The sequence below is a fragment of the Panthera onca genome, chromosome A1, assembly GCF_046562875.1.
Source record: "Panthera onca isolate mPanOnc1 chromosome A1, mPanOnc1 haplotype 2, whole genome shotgun sequence".
NCBI lineage: Eukaryota > Metazoa > Chordata > Mammalia > Carnivora > Felidae > Panthera > Panthera onca.
In genome coordinates, this window is record NC_138339.1 from 144,285,507 (window position 1) to 144,309,125 (window position 23,619).

Consider the following 23,619-nt stretch of genomic DNA (forward strand, 5'->3'; position numbering starts at 1 on the left):
GCCCACCTGCTCCAGAACTGGCCAGCTTCTCTCAAGTTTGGCCAAATAGGACATTCCGTTGCTCTTATCCTAAAACCAGAAAACTACCTCCCTCGCTCCTGCTACTGCCTCTGTTATCTGCCAAATGTCAAAATGGGCCTGGAGTAGGCTGTCTGCTTTGCTCTCCAGGGTAGTAGAGTTGAGAGAGGGGCAATGATCAGCCAGTGCTGTCCTAGACTCACGTCTGCAGCTGGAAATCACCTAGCCACACAGTCTCCATTATCCGTGCAGACAAAGGTGGTTGAGAAAAGAGGCAGGTCCCCGATGCAGCTGTAACTATTCCTGATGGGACCTTATTTCTAGAATCAGCAGCCTACACTGTGTTCCCAGGACTGGAACCTGATAGGTACACCCTCTACATTCTCTGGACAAACCAAAGGATGACGAAACAAGCACGGAGAAACGACCCTGTGACCATGTGTTTGATCATTTCTCTTTAGAATCAGGAGTGAAGTTGGTCAATTGTTTTAGTTTGCCCTGATTTTTTTTCAGGGCACCCAAGCCCTCAGAAGGTATAGGTTTATATGACTGCCCCTTGCCTCAAGAAAAGCTGCAAACTCCTTGGGAAACCTTTGTATGCCGTCACCTGTATTTCCCAAAGTTTGGGGCAGGTATTCGTCTCCTGTCTTTACTTAGGCTACTTGATTATCAGTGTTCCAAGACCCTTAAACATCTAAGTCTTTTTCACCGTTTCTCCCTCAAGCTCTAAAGCCCTTGTGAAAACTGACCCTCAAGGTGCATCCTGATGTCTTGTGGACCCCAGGTGGGACATGAGGATTACGCCGTGATGAGTGTGCAAGCCAGTTTCAAATATGTTGTCCATGCCTATAAACCCACAAGAGCTTGAAAGCTGCCATTGTTGATGCCAGCCTGACTCAAAAGACAGAAAATATCCCAGCATACCCAGATATTCCTCTCAACCCCCCTTCCTTTCTTCTTCGATAACATTAACTCCATGATCACTGTTGTTACCAAATTCCAGTCTTTGCCTGCTGCCCCAACACCAGCCTTCATCCCTCCAACCCACTTTCTTTCTTTCTAGAAGCCACAACGATTGTATGACTTGCTCCAACCGAGCAAGTCAGTCAATGGCCAGAGGTCATTCTGAGCATTAGCTTTCCGTTCTGCAAAACCTACACACCAAATTGAAGAGCAGACAAATAAACCCACAGCTTGGGGTCATCAGGGTAAGGGGCTAAAACCTCATTTTGTTTGACAGGTGCATGGAATCGGGGATTTAAATTTCAGGAAATCTCCATGAGAGAAAGTAAACCCATGGTCATGGTCGTGGGTAGTCATCAGTCAAGTGTTACAATGTGGACACGTTTCACCCAGATTGGTCCCCAAATAATTCCCAAAACTTTCTAAGGTTTTTGCAATCTATGAGAAATGTTTCTGGTTCCCCGCCCCCCACCCGTTTAGTCCTTATACATTTTTTAGTTTAGCATTCCCAATATTGCAATTGCTTATGAATGGGGTGTAGTATCTGGCCAACTTACTAAAATTCTCTTACTAGTTCAGATCATTTTGCGGTTGATTGAGAAGGATTTTCCAAATAGACAATTATACAGTCTGCAAGTAAAAACAGTTTTGTCTCTCCTTTTTCAATACTAATACATTTTGTTATTTTATACCGTTTTATTCCATTAGCTCGGATGTTGAATAATAACAGTGTTCGTCTTTGTTTCTGATTTCAAACAGGTGACTCACTGCTGAAGATGAGGTTTGTAGAGGGGTTTCTTTCCTTTATGAAAATGAGGCTGTTTTATTTTAATTCTGTTTTGTTAAGTGTTTTTCTTTTTTACATCACAAATGGGTCTTTGTTGAGCTCATTAAAACAGTTTTTCTGAATCTATTGAGATGACGTTATGACTTTTCTCGTAATTCTTGATCAAATGAATTACATTAATAGATTTCTTCATGTTGAAATATCCTGGCATTCCAGGGATAAGCCCTGCTTTGTTAAGACGTATTATTCTTTTAGGACACAGATGGATTTAATTTACTACTGTTTATTTAGGATTTTGGTGTCCTTGTTCATAAATTTGATTGATCTATATTTTCTTTCCCCTCGATATCTTTGTTTAGTCTTGTTATATGGTTACACAAGCCTCATAGATGAGAAGCTTCCAAGTTTATTCTAGGTTCAGAAAGAAGTACTAGACCCCCCAAATTATCTGTTTCTTGGTGATCGGAGCTTTATGATTAACTTTGCCTAACTTTTAAATGTTTCTATAACTATACCTCTTTAGTCAATTTTAGAATTTATATTTGCCAGGAAATCACCATTTTAAAATCCACATTTGCACATTTATTTTAAAAGTTGAGCACGGTATGTTTTTATGTTTTAAATCTTCTAACAGAATATACACCCTTTCTTATTTCTGATGTTTCATCAATTTTCTCCTTATTAATAATTGGCCTCGATCAAAGCCTTGATCATTTTTCTTTTTTTTTGCATTTACTCCATTAACTCCTGCATTTTATCATGTTTATTCTCTCCTACTTTTGGGGGGATTACCTTACAATTTGTTATCTAGCTTCTTGATTCATAAGTTTAGTAAAAAAACAAAAAACAAAAAACCCTCCTCATTATCTAATTAGACTATTTCAAACTGTAAAATGTTCTCTATTATTTTGCATGCATCCCACAAATTTTTTCTTTAATGCTGTGCTCACATTCTTGTTTATTCCTAACTTGTTTGTAATTTCAGTAAGATTTTCTCTTCAATCTAGGAGTCATTTAAAAGTCTGTGTTAAAATGTCCCGGTAATTGTATCTAGACTATATAAAGAACTCCTACACATCAATACAGAAAAGACAGCTCATTACAAAATGAATAAACATTGGAACAGGCAACTCATCAAGAAGATATATGAATGGCTAAAAAAACATGTGAAAAGGTAGTCAACATTAGCAGTCTTCAGGGAAATGCAAATTCAAACTACAATGAGATACCACTTGCCATCCACCAAATGGTTGCCATTTAAAAGATGTGAAAATATCAAGGGCGTCTGGGTGGCTCAGTCGGGTGAGTGTCCAACTTAAGCTTAGGTCATGATCTCACGGGTTCATGGGATTGAGTCCCACGTTTGGCTCTGTGATGGCAGTGTGGAGCCTGCTTGGGATTCTCTGTCTCCCTCACTCTCTGCCTCTCCCCTGCTCATGCTCTGTCTCTCTCTCTCTCAAAAAATAAACATTGAATGAATGAATAAATGAATGAATAAATGAATAAATGAATGAATGAATGAATAAATGATGTTAAAATATCAAATATTGGTGAGAAAGAGGAGAAAAACTCTCGTATGTGGCTGACAAAAGTATAAAATGGCACAACCACTTTGGAAAAGAGTGGCAGTTTGGTGGCAGTTTCTAATGAAATGAAATTTACCTCAACCCGATAAGCCCGAGATTCTGTTACTAGGTACATGCCCCAAATAAATGAAGGCACATATTCAGAAAAGTCCTTGTACAAAAATGTGTCGGGGCGTCTGGGTGGCTCAGTCGGTTGAGCGTCTGACTGTGGCTCAGGTCACGGTCTCATGGGTTGTGAGTTCAAGCCCCTCATTGGGCTCTGTGCTGACAGCCCAGAGCCCGGAGTCTGCTTCGGATTCTGTGTCTCCTTCTCTCTGCCCCTCCCCCAGTCGCGATCTGTCTCTGTCTCAAAAATAAATAAACATTAAAAAAATTTTTTTTAAATGTTTCTATTAGCTTTATGCAGGTGCAATAACCCCACACTGAAGTCTGGATTACCACACAGTAATATATCTGCACAGAGACATACTACTTAAAAAATGAGTAAGTAAATAAGGGATGAACAGTTCGTACGTACCACAAACAACAGGATTGCAACTCAAAAACATGCTGAGTGGAAGAAGCCAGATACAAAAGAGTATCTGCTATGTGAACCATTTACATAAAGTTCAAGAACAGTGATTGTCTCTGGGTGGGGGCATGACCAGAAAGGGGCAGGAGGAATCTTTTTGGGGTGATGGAAATGTTCTAGATCTTCAGCTGGATGATTACTGAGGGGTGGACATCAAAATTCTGTGAGCTCCACAACTGAATACTTTAACTATGTAAATTATACTTAGAAGAACACCAACAACAACATAAAGTGTTTCCCTTCCCCCCTCCTTTTGTAGTTAATTTATACTATTATTGCATTTGGCTAGTAAATTTATTTAAATACATTCAACTACTTAATATTTGCTGAGATTTCCTTTGAATCATAGTAGATAGTGCATTTTTGTTACTGCTCCATAAGTATTTGAAAGAAAATATGTTATTCTGTTAAAAATAACCTATACAGCTTGTAGTGTCTTATTCAAATATACCAGTTTTCGTTTTTTTTTTTTTTTTAATGATATTTCTATTTCTGAGAGAACTATGCTAAAATTGTGGCTTTTTCCACTCATTTCATCCGGTAAACATTTGCTGAGTTCCTACCCTTTGAGGAACATACATTAACAGTTGAGAGGAAAGGGTGTGGAGCTAGAACCCTTGGGCATGAATTCTGACTCTGGTATCGACTAGTTGTGTGACAGTGAATATGTCACGTAGCCTCTCTGTGTCCCAGTTTCTATATCTTTAAGATGTGGACAGTATAGTATCTGTCTATGTATCTGTCATACCTATTAAATAAGTACATGTGAAGTCCTAGAATAATGCTTGCATATAATAAGGACTTAATAAATGTTACCTATTATATGACAGAAACTATGGTAAGCCCTGGAGATATTACAATGAAAGAGAGAATATAAGATATGGTCTGAGACCTCCTGGGGCTTACCTTGCAATAGAGGAGTCAGACTTTTTGTCAATTGCATATATAAGTGTATAATTACGCTGGGATAAGTGCAATGAAAGAAAACAGTATCATAAGAGTATATAATGAAACATCATCTATTTTGAGGGACTGGAGAAGACTTTCCTAAGGAAGTAGTATTTGGGTCGAGGAGAATGTGGTTATGACTTTAGAATACAAAATAATTTCTTAAATAAGTCACAGTAAGTATAGTTCATAAAATTTTATTACATTAAAATTTAAACTTGTATAGTTCAGGGGCACCTGGCTGGCTCAGTCAGAGGAGAATGTGACTCTTGCTCCTGGGGTCATGAGTTTGAGCCCCATGTAGACTATAGAGATTACTTAAATAAATAAAACTTAAAAAAATTTTTAACGTGTATAGTTCAAAAATACCATAAATAAATTGAAAAGACAAATCAAAGACAAGGACAAGATATTGCAATGCATATGGCTGATAAAAGGTTGCAAATTTATAAAGAAATTCTACAAATCAATAAGAACAAGGCAAAATGTATAAATGTGTGGACAGATGACAGGAACAAGCCATTCACAATAATCAATTGGAATTGCCAAAAAAAGACACATGTAAAGATTCCCAACCTCATTAGTAAGTAAGGTAACACACAAAATATAGTAACAATGAGATAACATGTACCTGATATAGTGGCAAAAATTTTAAAGTCTAACAATATCAATATTTGGCAATGGGAACTCTAATGCTACTCCAAAAATAAATTAATATAATTAATTTGGAGAGCAATGAGGCAATATCTAGTAATATATACTCTTTGACTCAGAATATATACTCTTTGACTCAGAAATTTTACTCCTGGGTATATACTCCAGAACTAAGCTTTCCAACTTTTTCACATCATGGCCCACAGTGGATTTTATTTTCCCCAGTTAGTGAGTCTCTGTCTTTTAATAGGAGAAATTTAGCCCATTTACATACATTGTGATAACTAATATGACTAGATATATTTCTAAAGCCTTATTTAATGTTTAAAAAAATTTTTTTAATGTTTATTCATTTTTGAGAGAGACAGAGTGTGAACGGGGGAGGGGCAGAGAGAGAGGGAGACACAGAATCCGAAACAAGATCCAGTCTCTGAGTTGTCAGCACAGCCCAACGCAGGGCTTGACCCCACGAACTACGAGATCATGACCTGAGCTGAAGTTGGATGCTTAACCGACTGAGCCACCCAGGTGCCCCCAGCCTTATTATAATGTTTACCATGTATCCACTTTAAAAATATCTTTGTTAGTTTTCCTTTTTTAAACCATCTGTTTCAATGGATTTTGAATTCTTTGAATTTTTTTGTCCTCCAATAGTTTAGACGTTATATACCCTATTTCTATTTTTTCTGGTGATTATCCTTACACTTCAAACACACTTAAGCATATATCTTTCTATGTATCTCAGGTATTTGTCAATATCTCTATACTTCCCCTGAAAAGTTATCTATTGATTTGATGTAATTCCAATATTAGCCTGCTTTCAATTTCTTCTGTGTCCCAAACCCACCACATTGAAATCATTTGGGATTTTAGTTTTTGTTTAGTTCTATTCATTATTTTTCACATCACGCTATCACAATCTTTTAAGATTTAACAATTAAGCTTATAGGTTTATTGGCTTACCACCTTCCTGTGACTTGATCACTTTCTTAGGGTCGCTTTTCTTCTTGCTAGAAACACTCAAGTGTATCTTCTCAGAGAGGATCTGTGGGGGCTGAATCCTTGCGTGTCAGTCATTTTATCCTGCTCTTCAATTTCACTGCTAATTTGGCTCAGCATAACGTTGTAGTTCTCTGGAGCCATTCTTTCTCCTGCAGTTGAAAATGAATGCATTCCCCTAAACTGCTATCCTTTAAAAAAAAAAAATTAATGTTTATTTATTTAAAAAAACTTTTTTAATGTTTGTTTTTGAGAGAGACAAAGACAGAATGCAAGTGGGTTAGGGGCAAAGAGAGAGGGAGACACAGAATCCGAAGCAGGCTCCAGGCTCTGAGCTGTCAGCACAGAGCCTGACGCGGGCCTCGAACGCATAAACTGTGAGATCACGACCTGAGCTGAAATCAGACACTTAACTGGCTGAGCCACCCAGGTGCCCCCAAACTGCTATCCTTTTGATCTATTGCTGCCTTCCCTTATATTTCAGTTTGACAAGTATTTGTTGCATCCTTACTATGTGCTGAGTGTATTTCTAGGTATTGAGGATACAAGGGGGCTTGACGTAGGCCTGTGTGTGGTGTGCTGGGTTCACTACCACCACTGTGTGTGGACTTCCTAGGTTTCCCCCTGATGACTGGCCGAGGGGCCGCCCTGCTCAAAGTTAGTCAACGCCTAGGCTGGCCTACAGCATGGTGTGGTCTGATAATCGACAAAAACCCAAAAACAATAGCAACAAAACTGACCTGTGCTGATTCAGTTCTCATTCTTATGCATTTCAATGGGGAAATGCCCAAAGAACAAAGCTATAAAAATAACCCTGCCTACTCTCTGGCCATCTGCCCACCAAGGGCAGAGCTCAGGGCATCTGGTCCTTTTGATAAATGCTCTGGCCCAGCTCTGCCTGACAAACCACATCTTTCCCACTATCACTTTCTGGGCAATGACATGTGAGAAAGGAAAGACCAGCTTCTTGGCACAGCAATTCCCTAAAGAAAGAAAACAGGGCTGGGGGTGAGGGGAGCATTTATTAAATCACCTGGAGGACTTTTTAAAAATGCCTGTTCAGTGTCCTTAACCCCAGAGAATAAGATTTGACCTCTTGGGATGGTGGGGTAGGGGTTAGGGGAACTTGGGGGAAGCAAATATACATTTTGAAAAAGTATCTAAGGGAATTATCACCTCTATTGTATGTATGACCGCTCTGCCACTTCCGAGTTGACAGCCACTGATGTTATCCAACCCTGTCATTTTATAGATGAAGCAACCATGGTCCAGAGAGGAAAGGTGATTGATTTGTTCCAGGCCATACAGCTAGTAGATAGCAGAGCCAGGATGAGACTCAAGGACACTTGATTCCTAGACTGTGCTTCTCCTGACTCTACCTATAATTCATCTTTAGCTCTTGCTCTTCTTGAGATCATTATCATCACCATCACCACCATTAATGTCATCACCATGATCACCATGATCACCACCATGATCACCATGATCACCATGATCACCACCATCATCACCACCATCACCATGACCACCATCATCACCATCATCGCCACCATCATCACCATCATCACCACCATCATCACCATCATCACCATGACCACTATCATCACCATCATCACCATGACCACCATCATCACCATCATCACCATGACCACCATGACCACCATCATCACCATGACCACCATGACCACCATCATCACCATGACCACCATGACCACCATCATCACCATCATCACCATGACCACCATCATGACCATCATGACCATCATGACCATGACCACCATGGCCACCATCATCACCATCATCACCATGACCACCATCATGACCATCATCACCATCATCACCATGACCACCATGACCACCATCATCACCATGACCACCATGACCACCATCATCACCATGACCACCATCATCACCACCATCACCATGACCACCATCATCACCATCATCACCATCATCCTCATCACCTTCACCAGAAGGCTACTGGCCACTTATATAAACTTATCTCTCCAATTGACAATAATCCTACAAGGCAAGTGTTGTCTCTGTTTCTTACTCCTTGTCCACGTTCCCAACTTTTATGTACTATTCATCCTGACACACAGGATCTGTCATCAGCAGCAAATGCCTCTATCTGTGCCCTGTGTCTTTTGTTGTAAGGTGTCTTCCTATCTTGCCCTAATGGAAAGTTGGCTGTGCTCTGCAAATGCCACCTCATCCGCAGACTCTCAAGTGGAGGTTATTTGGGCTTCATCAAGGCTCAAGGGTGGGATAGCTGTCCCATTGTACCTGTAATTCAGTTCTCTTCACTCCTCCTTCAAAACTCCCATCCTTCAAAATTCAGGGCACACTTTACTACCTGCCACTGTTATCTACCAACTTACTCTCCTTCGTTCATTAATGACTCCAGCATCTGGCTCTCCATGTTTATTCCTGACACCATTCTTGGTGACTTAACAACCTTGAAGAATAGTGGTCCATTCCACACCTTGCTCCCTGAATTCTATGACCTTCTCACCTCCAACAATCTTTCATTTCTACTCCCTGGCGCCCCAGCCACACTCTCATGCTTGTGTTCTAAACCCCAGTATCAGTTCTCTCTGGTCTCAATCCATGACTTTACCACCTTTGTGTCTTTCTTTATAAAGATACAAAATACAGTGAAACTTTGGTTTGCAAAGATAATTCGTTCCAGAGACATGCTTGTAATCCAAACCACTCATATATCAAAGTGAATTTCAAGAACCCTTAGCTCAGTTGTGATCATGTGACATGTGGTGTCACGTACTACTCTTATTGCAAGACATGGCTCGCTTATCAAGTTAAAATTTATTAGAAGTGTCTGCTCATCTTGTGGAACACCTGCAGAACAAGTTACCAAGTTACTCGCAATCCAAGGTTTTACTGTATATGCAAAGATAACATATATGTGTGTATAAATGCAAAGATTATTTATATATAATGGGATTGTATATATAAGGAGATATTAACATATGTGAGATATATATATATATATATATATATATATATATATATATATATAATCTCCTCATATCCTCACTTGCCTCCTTGTTCTGCTTAATTCCATGATGTTTCATTATAGTGACTGCTTTGTGTATTCTCTCATTTCCATGCCTTTTTCTTTTCATCAAATTCATCTGGCAAAAGCCCATTCAAGATTAAATCCTTACCCGTATAGTTTGTGACCACAGCTGAGAGGCTCGAAGTTGTGACAGAAGATATAAAGTGGCTGGAGGGTTTACTTTCAACACATTACTGCACACCCCAAATAGGACCCCAGCACGCTTGGTGGTTTTACAATCCTACTCTGTGAAAAGATTGTTCTGCCCCTTTTCCTCCCTCTTTAAGCTTTATACATGGCTGGCTTCATGTGAGTTCCCCTAAAAGCTGTGCCTGAGACACAGGTCTACCTGAAGGTAGTTTATATGGGAAGTGAACCCAGAGATCCAGAGAGAGGACCTGAGGAGTGAAACAGGAAAAGTGGGAAAGGTGATGGATGACCTCTGGTAGACGGGCAGTTCAGCACCCATGACCTATGGGTGATGGATGAGTTATGGGTGATGGATGACCAATCTCAGGGACCTTCTGAAGAGCCTGAGGGGCTGTAGCTCAGATTTTTCCACTCAGGGAATGGAACGGGTGAGCATTTACCTCCAGGCTCCTGTCTCCCATTGCTCAGTGGGGGCCTCTTGCAAGAACTTCCCCACATCTCCAGGCCATCCCAGGGTGAATGCCACACAGCAGCTTCTAGAACGTCCGGGGCCAGACACTGTCACATTGTTCTTGGGCTGAGCTGCTTTGAAGCCAGTCCAGAACGGTCCCTCCAACAGTCTGTAAAGTAGGGAGTGTCTCCCTGAGAGGAGAATTGAACTGAGGCACAAGGGAAGCCCCTTTCACCCTTCACTTCTGTCACGGACCCTCCAAGTCCAACTGAGTCTTTACCCAAAGCTGCGACTTCTGCCAGGACTTCATGCAAGAGAGTGAGTGATATAAGCTCCAGTCCCCCCGCTCCAGCTAATCTCAAGGCCATAGCCGATACTGTCCATTTCTACCACCCATTCTCCACTGCCCTCCACCTCAGCCAGCACTGAGCAGGTCTAAGTTGATTGCTGTATGCAGGGTCAATGATCTTTGTCCCCTGAGAGGTCTGCCTCTCAAGGCCTTGTGTTTACATCCGGTCATGGGTGCTGAATTGCCCATGTACGTAGTTATTGGACAGGAAAGCATTGAAAGCCACTCATGTAGGTCTCTTGGGCGCAAACACAGATTTCCCTGCTCTTGTAGGCTGGCTGGCTGCTCACCCCACTGGTTCCCAGGGCAGCATGAGGGGTGTGAGGGCACTGGACCTGGGAAGAAGGTCAGAGGTACAGAGATAAAGAGTTGTTAGAAGCCGAGAAGGTCAGCTCCAAAAGTCTTCCACATGAGTGGGACGTAATGCCAAAGACCTTTTCTGTTAACCTCACAAAGAAGGACCTGTCTTCTCTCGAATACATATCGTGTGCCAGGCAGCCTAGGTGCCTTGTTTTCACGTGAGAGGTGGCATTGTGGTCCCCATTTCCATCGGGGGGAAACTGATCAGAACAGGAAGCCAGCTCACCAAGCCGGATCTCGCCCACAGGATGGATCCCACAGCCGTTCCCGTCAGCCCTGTGCCTCCAACCTGGGGGGTGAGGTCAGTCAGGTGACAGGTGAGAACATACCCAGCAGGGCCCAGAGAGCTCGACCCGATCAGATGTGTGTAAAACACACATGGAATAGAGCACGGAGACATGGCCAGCCACTCGGCATGCCCCCTGGGGTCTCCCCCCTCCCCCCATGCTCTTCCCCATGGCACTCTCTCTTCTCTCCCCACTGTTCTTGTAGGAGCGGCGCATCTCCGGTAGAGCAGTAAGTGGGAGTCCTTCAAGTCCATCCAGGGAAGGTAGGCACCTTTCTCCTTCAGGGCACTCCCTTCCCAGAAGGGCCCCATCCACAACACCCAAGCAGGTCACCCTTCGCAGGGTTGGGTAAGGTCCAGAGGCACAGCAAACCAGCTTCAAGGCCACCTCCTTCCTCGAGGAAACCCTGGTCTGTGCCGGGAGGAGTGATACTGCGGTAATGACAGCTCGCAGGCTGGGGCAGGGACGGGTGCAGGCAGGACCCAAATCAGAGACTGACCTCTCTCGCAGGAGAGGCAGGGAGGCGGCGAGGTGCTGGGGGCACACCGGCCCCTCTTACAGGTACCCAGAGGCTGAGGAAGAGCAATCAGATGGAGAAGCTGCAAATCTGGATATGTTGGGAGAAGAAGCAGCAGGCCACCAGGGCTGACCCATGATCAGAAGCATCAGGGCCACAAACAGACAGTGTGGATTTCAAGAACACCCGGCATGGAGAAGCTGTGGCCTGGGTGGGGGCAGCCGGAACAGCCCTGGCCGACCCCAGCTCCCCAGCCCTCAGGCTCCCTGCCTGGCATGTCCCCCTGACCCAGCCTCCTCTCCTCAGATCCCATTCCCGTACTCTGTCTGCTGGTCCCACGTCACTGTCCTTTCCTGAGCGGCTCCAGCAGGTCTGAGGTAACGAGAGAAAGGGCTCGTGTCCAGAGTGTGCCTCCTCCCACCAGCCGTGGTCCAGCCCGGGTGCACCTGCTCCAGGCCACACTCCTTGCCTGGCCGGGAGACCATGCACAAGTCACTTGGTTTGTCTCTGCCTCAATTTCGTCCTCCATAAAACAGGGATGGCGATGGTAATGAAGACACTACTCTCCTACTATGGTTGTGCGGATTGAAGTGATATGTATAGTCGTGAAAGAGGTACAGAGCTGATGTATATTTTGAACCATTTCATTTACTCTTCCCAACAGTATAATTGGTCCCATTTTACAGACGGGGAAATAGAGGCTCCAAAATGAATAGGCATTCACTGAACGGCATGCATGAAGTAGGAACCGCAATTTGAAACCCAAACTTTTTTTGTTTAAGTTTATTTATTTATTTTTGAGAGACAGGGAGCACATGTGCACATGCAGGGGAGGGGCAGAGAGAGAGAGAGAGAGAGAGAGAGAGAGAGAGTCCCAAACCCGATCCAGGCTTGTCCCAGGGCATTGCCTGATCCAGGGCTCGATTGCACCAACTGTGAGATCATCACCCGAGCCTAAATCAAGAGTCTGACGCTTAACCGACTGAGCCCCCCAGGCGCCCCTGAAACCCAAATTGTGTGACTCTGAAGCCCGGGGTCTTTTTGACCTCTCAAAGAGGCCCAGACAGGCAGGCAGGTGAACAGGGAAAGGGCGCCCCTGCCACAGCCGGGGCTTGAAGTGGTGCTGCTTCACTTTTGCTTCTGTGCGGCGTCCCCACAGCAGACCGCAGTCCAGAGCCAAGATTCCTGCTGCGGAACCCGAGGCCCCACCGCAAGCTAGACGGAGGCAAGAATAGAGACCCAGGTATCTTTCCCAGCCCCGCCTCCTCACCCCACCCCACCCCCACTTCCTGCAGGCAGGGCCACCTGCTGAGAAGCCCTGGGCTCTGTGCAGGAGAGATGGGCATATGCCAAAGCAGGAGTCGCAAGCTAGTGTCAGAATCGCCCCCAAAGTCCTTCCTTCAGATTCTTGCGGCGCTGTCTCTGGACAGAAACCAAGCGGAAGGACGGATGCTGTGGAGTCTGAGCCTTGTACAAAGGCTCTGGCCAACCGCATTCCCCAAGCTCTCCCAGGACTTGCTTCTCTTCTCAGTTTGCTTCTCGCAGCCGCGTGCCAAGCATTCAATTAACCACCCTGCTTCTGCCCCCTCCCCAGCCAAATGGGTACCAGATGCACCATGGAGACCTCGCACAAAGGGGGGAAGAAAAACTTTACTCAGGCAAATCAGCAGAGAAAACACAATTAGGCAAAGCAAACAGAGCCGAAGAGGCAGCCGCAAAGCCAAGCGTCCGGCAGCCCACCTGCAACACATTTCCAGGAGCCCCTCAAAAACCATGCTTTTCTAATGGGGGCCATACAGAAGCCCCCGCCAGGCAAAAGGAGGCTCTGTGCCTAGCAGATCAAGACAGCCTCCACGCCAGGGGCTGGGGAAGTGGGGAAAGGGGGGTTTGCTTTTGTTCCACCCTCGCGTCTCCAGGAAGGATGTAGGTAGGGCCTGTGGCTGCTGCAAAAACACGAGAGCTCGATGCCAAGAAGCCACCAGAAAATTGGCCCCACTCCTTCCTTATCTTGCAATCTAGACTTCCAGCCAGGGCCAGGAGCGGCAGTCACTGGAAGAGGGAGGGGTTAAGGCCAGGTTTGCAATAACTCTTTTCTCTGGGAGGCCCTGCTCAGATCACTGGGCTGAGAATAACAGCTGCTGCCCCGGGGAGCGGGGCGAGGGCTCCTTGATGGCCTGCTCAGAGCATCAGGCAGCCCTGGAGGAGCTTCTGCCAACAGCAAACACCCAGAGCCCCAGGTAGCGTGATCCTGCCAGTTCCCGGGAGCAGCAGCCGAATGCGAGGTTCAGGTGTCCGCTACCAACATCACAGATCCGGAAGTGCGATGTGCAGAATGGCCTCTTACCCCGCTCAGAGTGGTACACTCTTAGCCCTCCCCCCACCCACGTGCCATCCCCAGAGCGGTACAGGGCAGGGAGGCAGTGCCGGGAGCACAGCCTCTGGCATCAGACAGAAGCTCAAATCCCAGTTTCCACCGCTTATGAGAAGCTGTGCAATGCCCAGCAAGTTACTGAACCTCTCTGGGCATGTTTTCTCATTGGTAAACTGAAGAGGGACACCTAAGTTTGCCAGGAAGATTAAGTGAGATTTGGGCACATACGGTGGTGAATACATACCTGGCACCTGGTGGGAACTTAATACATGGCAGCAGCTTTGTGCCGAGCTTATTAGGAGGAAGCTTGGGAAATCAGGAGGTGGGAGAGAGAGGAGGGAACCGGCAGAATAAATGTGGAGCGGAGAGGTGTGAGGCCACGAAAAACCAACAGTTGAGAAACATGTAGCTGGGCGTTGGTGGAACCAGCTCATGAGCTCTGCTAGCTTATTAGCAGAGGAAGGTTCTATTTTGACAAACCAAACCAGCCCAAAGGAGGCATCAGCCATAGGGCGTCTACGTGGTGGAAATGAGCACCCAGCTCTGTTTCTTTTCCATCTCCAGAGCCTTGCATGGTACCTGAGCCAGCCCTGAGCCCTCCACCCCTCGCAGGGCTGTGTTGACTCTACCCAGTCCCCATGCCCTTTATTGCATAAATAATGCCAGAAAGGGGGCTCCTGGGTCGCTCAGTCAGTTAAGCATCTGACTTCAGCTCAGGTCATGATCTCACAGTTCACGAGTTCGAACCCTGAGTCGGGCTCTGTGCTGAGAGCTCAGAGCCTGGAGCCTTTTTCAGATTCCGTGTCTCCCTCTCTCTGCCCCTCCTCTGCTCACACTCAGTCTCTGTCTCTCAAAAATAAATAAACATTAAAATAGAAAGAATGCCAGAAGGAAGTGGGAAATTCCACCTGGAAAGGCAGGCGTCCCGGAATTCTTGCAGGAGGCTGTGTCATGGCTAAGTCCCAGGAACTGGCCTGGACAGCCCAGGGGTGTGGCTGACCTCATGGGTGGCCCAGAGGTCACCACCTCTGTCCACAGGTCTGATGCCCCCCACCCCTCAGTGGGACTGGCGTCCTCTGTGAACCTCTCCTCAGAGCTGGCCAGAGATGTGGGCCTCACGCACTCACAGGGAGAGCTGCAGGGGGGAGCCACGCGGCTGGAATCTGGAATCTTCTATCTTGTGATTTAATTTAACAGTGTAACAATGAACTTCAACCTAGAAATACAGCTTTTTCACCAGTCTCTATGCATCTATATGGTCCTGCGGCGGTCCCAGGGTGGAATGAATGGGCTGGCTGCAGTCAACTGCCCCCCAGAACACAGGGAAAGGAGTCAATACAAATTGGCAGCCAGAGACCAGCTCCTGAATGACAGAAAGGCGGCAGGGAGTCGAGCCTTTGTCCCCCGTGTCCTAGGACACCACCACTGGTATTGTTCTGAATGGCACGTGAGCAGGGGCCCTTCCCCGTCGGGCACGGGTGGCGGAGAGCACAATCTCTGCCATCAGCAGGCCTGTCAGAATTTGAGGCTAGCATCTTCTGTGTGGTCTCACGAACTCGAGACTTAATCTATTCCGCTTCAGCTGCCTGTAGTGCTCCACGACCAGGGTTTCTGTGAGGATTAGGCGGCATAAAGTATATGCAGGGCCCGGCTCAAGAGGGGCCGATCCCCTTTCTCTATGGCTTGAGTTCACAGACCAAGTTTGCGGGGTCTGGCCAGACCTACTGTGCTGCTCCTTCAGGGCCCGAGCCCCCTGTGCCGAAACACAGTCCCTGCCAGCTCCCCATCCCCCGGACCCCACACACTCGGCCCTTCCTTCCACCTGCAGTTGTCTCTCTCCAGCTCCTCGGCACCCACAGCCGTGAGTGAGCTGCTCCAGCCACGCTCCAGTAGACAGCCCGACAGCATCTCCCCGCTCCGACCCACCCTGAACCATCCAAAAGCCACCACTCAGGACATAGGAACAAAATATGTCCCGCACAATGGCAGAAAGGTCAGAGCATAATCTTTTTCTGCGACAAACTGGACAGGACAGTACGCAGGAGAGACACGTCCGTTTTCCAGGAAGCCTATGGCATCAAGAGGTCTGAGACCCAATCTGGGCTTCAGATCTACCAGACGACGGAAAAGAAAAACCAGCAGGATAAATTTGCGGGGAAATGTGAGTTGGTTTTTTGGATGAGCAGTAACTCTGGGGCTCTGTCTTGACTTTTTTTTTTTTTTAATTTTTTAAATGTTTATTTATTTTTGAGAGAGGGAGAGAGAGAGAGAGAGACAGAGTGTGAGTAGGGGAAGGGCAGAGAGGGAGACACAGAATCGGAAGCAGGCTCCAGGTTCTGAGCTGTCAGCACAGAGCCCGATGTGGGGCTCGAACTCATGAACCGCGAGATCATGACCTGAGCTGACGTCGGACGCTTAACTGACTGAGCCACCCAGGTGCCCCTTGATTTATTTTCTATCTGTGCATGTCCGTCCTGGAGGCCAATGGGGTGGAGAAAAGGGCAGACCCTGGATGAGAGACAGTCTCGGCCTCTCCACCTGTGCCACTCACCCCAAACCGGGTAAAGCAGTCATATTTGTATTTGGGGCTTGCTTAAGTTATTCTGGGGCTCAAGGCAGAATTTTACCAAACCTCTTTCAAGCCTACTACCTGTTTCAGAACAAAAGCTGCTGGAGGAGCCAGCCTGTCTTGTCCGGGATCATGTCTTCTGTGTCTGTCCTAAGGCCTGGCACCTAGCAGGCCTTCGGTAAACATTGTGGAGACTGAACTCCTCTGGTCTGCCGTGGATCTGTGAGAAGAGAGATAAGGCAGGTAGACATTTCGAACTCTGATCCTTGGGGCTTCAAACCCAGAGTGATGGAGCCATGTACAGGAAGGTCCACAGAGCTATAAGGATTTGATAAAATGCAGGCTGGAGAGGAGATCTCTCGGCTACTAGACTTATTTGGATCACTTATTCACTCGCTTAGATAAGGACAACCACTTGGAGGATTAAAAACAAAAACAAAAACAAAAAGACATAGTCATGCCTCAGACAACAGGTTTTTGGTTCTTCACAAGCATGAGAGAGAGAGAGAGAGAGACCTCAAATTTTGGAACCTCCAGTAGGATTACTTTTCAACCCAGCCTAAGCCAGCCCTTCCAATCCAGTTGTTAACCACAAAGAACCCAGCTGCCCGCCAGTACGATACCACCCAGGACACTACCCACCGGGCACCCAGGATGGCGGTATTTCAGACATTTCCAGTCCACTGGTGAGTGGAGCCTGTTCTGGTCCCTCCTCCTGGGTGAGGAAAAGGTGAGCCCTGAGGCATGAAATATAGCCTCTCTTCCTGATGGCCTCCATACAGCCAGTCTCCCATCTGGCCCTCCAGGATGGTTTGTGACCTGGCCTTTAATTCTGTCTACATCTTGTTGAGTGTTACCTGTAGTAGAACATGTATCTGACAACACGTAGGACAGCAGCATGTGTTACAAGGAAATACTCCTCAACAGAAACCGTCTGGAAGGCGGGACGTCTTTGTTCTTGAAAACTACAATATAATACCACCCTAAACTGGCAGGGGGAGGCAGAGGGTTATGTGTATGAGGGGAGAAACAATTAAGTGACAAAGCCAAGACATGAATACCATGTCTCAGCAGTTAAGTCTGTGAGCAAAGTCCCTATCAGATCCCCGACACGGGCAATACGCCTGCAGACTGAGCGGCTGCCACCAAGAGAACATGGGGCCAACGTGACATTTAGCTCTCCTTTACTCCCAACTAGTGCAACATTCTCTAGACAGGCCAACTCTTCCTAACAATGGTAGCAGAAATGCATGTTAGTTTTTAAAGTTATGTATTTATTTTGAGAGAGAGACAGAGTGTGTGTGTGCATGCACAAGTGGGGAAGGGGCAGAGAGAGAGGGAGAAAGAGAATCCTAAGCAGGCTCCATGCTATCACTGCGGAGCCCAATGCAGGGCTTGATCCCACAAATCATGAGATCGGGACCTGAGCCGAAACCATGAGTTGGATGCTCAAGCAACTGAGCCACCCAGGAGCACCAGTGCATCCTAATTTTAACCTCTAAGAAGTGAGTAAACATGGGTATCTAACAAGACTTTAGTAACTAATAATTCACAGCTTCTGAACTTATTTACACTTTTCAAGGAATCATCTCAGAAAACCTTATGTTTTAAAATCCAGATCGCTTGCTTCTCCCTAACTATCCACAGATCACTTGTGGCTTCAGCATTGAAAGTTCTGTGTAATGTCCACAGGTCCCTGTTTCTCCTGCCCCCACCCATGAAATGTAGGTGGCACCGTCCCCCCCGCCCAAACATAACAAGACAAAACCCAGTGACCCAGCAATGGGCCTCCAACCAACTCCAGTCAGTTGCTGAACAATTTTGTCCCCTTTGTGGTTAAGAACATCGCCTGCCTCCCCTCCGTGGCTTCTGCTCTGTTAGGCAGCTTACTTAAAAAAAGAAATTTTTTTTTAATGTTTATTCTTGAGAGAGAGAGAGAGAGAGAGAGAGAGAGAGAGAGAGAGACAGAGCACAAGCAGAGGAGGGGCAGAGAGAGGGGGAGACACAGAATCTGAAGCAGGCTCCAGGCTCTGAGCGGTCAGCATGGAGCCCATTGTGGGGCTCGACCTCACAAATCATGAGATCACGACCTGAACCGAAGCTGGCTGCTTAACTGACTGAGCCACCCAGGTGCCCCTATGCAGCTTACTTTTAATAGCCCAACCACGCCCTCAGACACAGTCTTCTTGCTTGCCCTGCTGCTCCCCTCTGTACTTGCTTGAAAAATTTGGAATGGAACTGGGTACGGCAAAAAGGTAAATATTTTGAAGAGAAGGGAAAGGAAAGGAAGGAGTCGAGCCTCAGGACTAATGCAACAAAGGACCTGACTACTTCCAGGTTCTTCCGTTTCCAATCTCCTCTCCAACCTCCTCTGGTGTCCAGTCCATTTTCCTAAGGTTAGCTTCCTTCACCTGGTTGGAAACTGGCCATGAGCCACTCGCACAACATACAGCCTGTCATGAGAGAGGGATTAATCTCTTTCTACAGTGTATGTGCACACACACACAATCCTAGACAAGGATTCTGAGTGACCTGGCCTCGTGCTAGGGTCTGCATGTTTGAGTCCCCTTCTCCCCAGTTCACATGTTGAAATTCTAACCCCCCAAAGTGATGGTATTAGTAGATGGCGACTTTGGGAGGTGGTTAGTTCATGAAGGAGGATTGTTGCCTTATCAAAGAGGATCCAGAGAGATCCCTAGCTCTTCCCACCACGTGAGGACACAACGAGAAGTCTGCAGCCTGGAAGAGTGCTCTTACTTGCCCCCGCCAGCACCCTGATCTCAGACTTCAGCCTCTAGAATTGTGAGACATGAATTTCTATTGTGTATAAGCCATCCAGTCTGTGGTATTTTATAGCAGCCCGAACAGAGTAGATACACGGTAATCAAGACAATCAGGTTTTGTGCCCATTTCCATGACTATTGGGTATTATGATTGAAAGTACCGATAAAAGGATGTGGAAGGAATGGAAGGTAAATTCCTCCAAAGAAAAGGGGGGGTGTTGTTTCAAGATGAAAAGAAGAGTGATTACAGACCAAAAAAAATGATGCCCACTATACCTTCCTTAACCAGAATCTTTCTCAAAATACACTGCTTAAGATTGCTATGGCCCAAAGTGTCCCTCAGACAACTTTCCTGTGACTATTCTTCTCACACTCACAGGTGACATTCGTATCACATTGTTCCAGAGCCCAAGACAAGAATGTTTTAAAATCTCCAGTTGTTCATTATATGTGCAGACACACAAATACACACACACACACACACACACACACACACACACACACACAGAGTTGTATTTTAAAGTTGTATTATAAAACCCCCACAGGGATACCTGGGTGGCTCAGTCGGTTAAGCATCTGACTCTTAATTTCGGCTCAGGTCATGACCTCGTGGTCATGGGATCAAGCCCCAAGTTGGGCTCCACACTTGAGTGAGGAGCTGCTTGGGATTCTCTCTCTCCCTTTCTCTCTGTCCCTCCTCCTTATCATGCATATGCTTGCGCGCTCTCTCTCTCTCTCTCTCTCTCTCAAAATAAATAAATAAATAAATCCACCCGTCCCACAAATTATTATCACTGTTTATACAATCAAAGTTCATTTAGGCTTACCTGCATATTTTCCATTTTATTCTCACTTTATTCCTTCCATTTTACACGTTCCATCTGGAATCACTATCTTCCTGCCTAAAGTACATGCTTTAGAATTTTCTTTGGTGTGAGTCTATCAATAGAAAAATCTCTCCATCTTTTTGTTATGATTCTAGATTTTATGTTTGTATATTTTATTTCTTCTTACTCTTAAAAAAAATTTTTTTAATGTTTACTTATTTTTGAGAGAGAGACAGAGAGACAGAGAGAGAGCACGAGCAGGGGAGGGGCACAGAGAGGGAGACACAGAATCCGAAGGAGGCTCCAAGCTCCCAGCTGTAAGCACAGAGCCCTATGTGGAGCCCAAACCCACGAGCCATGAGAGCATGACCTGAGCCAAAGTTGGACACCCACCCGACTGGGCCACCCAGGTGCCCCTATTTCTTCTTACTCTTGAAGACTATTTGCGTGGGTATAGAATTCTATGCTGGTAGAATTTTATTCTTTCAACATATGGACCTCATCACTTTACTGGTCACTAGCTTCCATGTAATTGTTGAGAAGCCAGCTGTCACTCTAGTAGCTATTCCTTTGTTGATAACCTTTTTTTCTGTACCTGTTTTGTGATTTTCTCTTTGGTTTGGTTTTCTGTGCGTCATTGTGAAGGGGTGCATTTCTCTCTGTTTACACTGTTTGGCATATGGCGGGTCCCTTAAATCTGTGGTTTTAGTTCTAGAAATTTATCAGCAATCATCTCTTTTAATTTGCCTCTATTCCATTCTTTCCCTCTTCTTTTGGAACTGTTTTTACACTTATTTTAAGTCTTCTTACACTATCACTTGTGTTTCTCATCCTCTCCTGTATTTTTCCTTTCTTTAATTAATTTGTTTTTTGTTCTTTCTGTGCTGTGGTTGAATTTCTTTTGATCTATTTTCCAATTTACTAATTCTCTCTTCAGTCTGATCTAATGTGCTAATAATCTGATTTACTGAATTCTTAATTTAAATTATATCATTTTTAATTCTAGACATTCTATTTGGCTTTTTTTTAAAACATCTGCTATATCACTTTTCATACTTTCCAATTTTTTGCTGACAAAAATTGACCTTAGTAAGAGTTTTATAGTCTGTATATGATAATTCTGATCTTTTAAAATCTGTTTACGTTATATCTTTGAGCTGGTTCTTGCTCAAAGTGTCTTATTTCCTTGTATGTTTAGTTTTCCTTGAATGCATGCTGGCCACTGTACTTAAAAGTAAGATGTTTTTAGAAATAATTCAAAGCTAACAAAGATAAAGTTACCTTCCTTCAGAAAGGACTTTTGTTTTCTTTGCTCATCACCAGTCTGGGATCACCTTAATCCAAGTTCAGGGCTGGAAGTTGTTTTGGACCAAGGTGATGTTAACTCAGGCTGCAAGGCTGAGGCGGGGGGAGGGAGGGAGGGAGGGAGGGAGGGAGGGAGAGGAAGAAGAAGGAGGAAGAGAAGGAGGAGGAGGGGAGAAAAAGAAAAGGAAGAAAAGGAGGAGAAGGAGGAGGGGAAAGGGAAGGATGAGGAGGAATGAAGAGAAACTGAATAAAGAAGGAATCACTTTTGATTCATCATTTTGAGGATGAAACCAACCAGGTACCAGCTTAATAGGTATATGGAAGAATGGGTATCAGACTTACATCTTGAGCTGCAAATCCTTGGCTTTAATTTCTGTTTCCCCTGTCACAAAAGAGGTCCTCACAACTACAGCTCAGACAGCAGTTGTTTCTTCCATAGTAGCTAATGCCCTCAGAGTAAAAGTTGCTTTCAGTGAGTAACTCACATTTCCAAGATTTCGCCTTGGTAATTCTTCCCTAACAACTAGGCTCCATAGCACTTTAAAATTGTAATTTTGGGGTGCCTGGGGGGCTCAGTCGGTTCAGTATCTGACTCTTGATTTCAGCTCAGGTCATGATCTCACGGTTTGGTGGGTCTGAATCCCGCTCTGGCTCTGTGCTGACAGTGCAGAGCCTGCCTGGGATTCTCTTTCTTTGGCCCTCTCTCTGACCCTCCCCGATTTGTTCTGTCTCTCAAAATAAATAAATAAACTTAAAAAATTTTTTTAATTGTAATTTTTATATTTCACCTGGAGTTTTGATTTTTCCAAGAAGAAAAGCTAATCGAAATTTCCTACCTAAGCATTTCAGGAGTTATTATTATATCACATGTTAATAACAAATGTCAAAGCATAAATTATAAAAGTAATCTGAGATACCATTATCAGAGGTATATTATTAAAGTTATAGTAAACTTCTTTTCAAAATTCTTTGTATGCATACATCAACATTATTCTATATAAACCTATGTTACTAGCTAGTAACTTTTGCCCAATAGGATCATTTTCCATGTTAATATAGATCTCACCATTTATAATGCTTGGATAAGAACCACATCTAACACTTACTGAGGACTTACTACGTGCATGGACTTTCAATGTAATTAATTCATTTAATCTTTGGAACAACTTTCTGAAATAAATTTTAATAGGTTATGAAGCTATTGTAGAGATTTTAAAACATTTTCTCGATTAGGAAAAATAGGCAAAAAAGATATTAAATAATGTGATCAGAATCACACAGGTGATAAGTGGTAGGGCCAGATTTGAGTTCTGACAGACTGACTCCCAAGACTCTGCTTAATTTTTTTTAAGTTTATTTATTTATTTTGAGAGTTTGGGAGGGGCAGAGAGGGAGGGAAGGAGGGGCAGGGAGAGAGAGGAAGAGAGAATCCCAAATAGGCTCCGCACTGTTAGTGTGAAGTCTGAGGTGGGGCTTGAACCCGTGAACTGTGAGATCATGACCTAAGCTGAAATCAAGAGCTTAACTGACTAAGCCACCCGGGCATCCCTGAGGCCTATGCTTGTAAGAGCTGTGGAGTACATAGCATTTCACTGTATTCCACTTAATGTATTAAATCAAGCCACATACTCATGGATTATTAAATTATTCAAAGTCTGTTTTGCTATTATATAAAAATAAGTTAAAAAAATTCCTTGCCATACATCTTTATGTACTTATTTACCTATGTCCTCAGAATAAATACCTGCAAAGAGAACTGCCATGTCAATACTATACATGTTTAGGGTCACCTGGATGGTTAGTTAGTTGAGAATCCGACTCTTGATTTAAGCTCAGGTCATGGTCCCAGGGTACTACCCCCATGTCTAGCTCCATGTTGAGCTCTGCGTCAAGCCCCATGTCAGGCTCGGCTTCAAGAGTGGAGGCTGCTTAAGACACACTCTCTCTCTCTCTCTCTCTCTCTCTCTCACACACACACACACACACACACAAAGAGTGTATACATTGAAAATTTTAGATTTTGATACATATTGCCAAATTGCCCT

At 44.8% G+C, this 23,619-nt stretch overlaps 1 protein-coding gene across 3 annotated transcripts in view; it reads right to left on the minus strand.

The window, feature by feature from the left end:
* The window catches only part of LOC144617227 (uncharacterized), an 84,480-nt gene that overhangs the window by 14,331 nt on the left and 46,530 nt on the right, over positions 1-23,619 (minus strand). The window contains exons 4-5 of one of the 3 annotated variants that reach the window (XR_013557513.2): positions 16,741-16,879; positions 6,491-6,717 (exon numbers count right to left, since the gene is read on the minus strand). Coding sequence is in view for 1 of the 3 variants with exons in the window: in XM_078451699.2 (XP_078307825.2) it covers positions 16,810-16,879 (70 nt within the window). In the remaining 2 variants the exon portion in view is untranslated. Of the gene's footprint in view, positions 1-6,490; positions 6,718-9,800; positions 10,376-16,357; positions 16,880-23,619 lie in introns of those variants that run through there. The other 2 variants (XR_014137805.1, XM_078451699.2) reach the window with 2 other exon arrangements.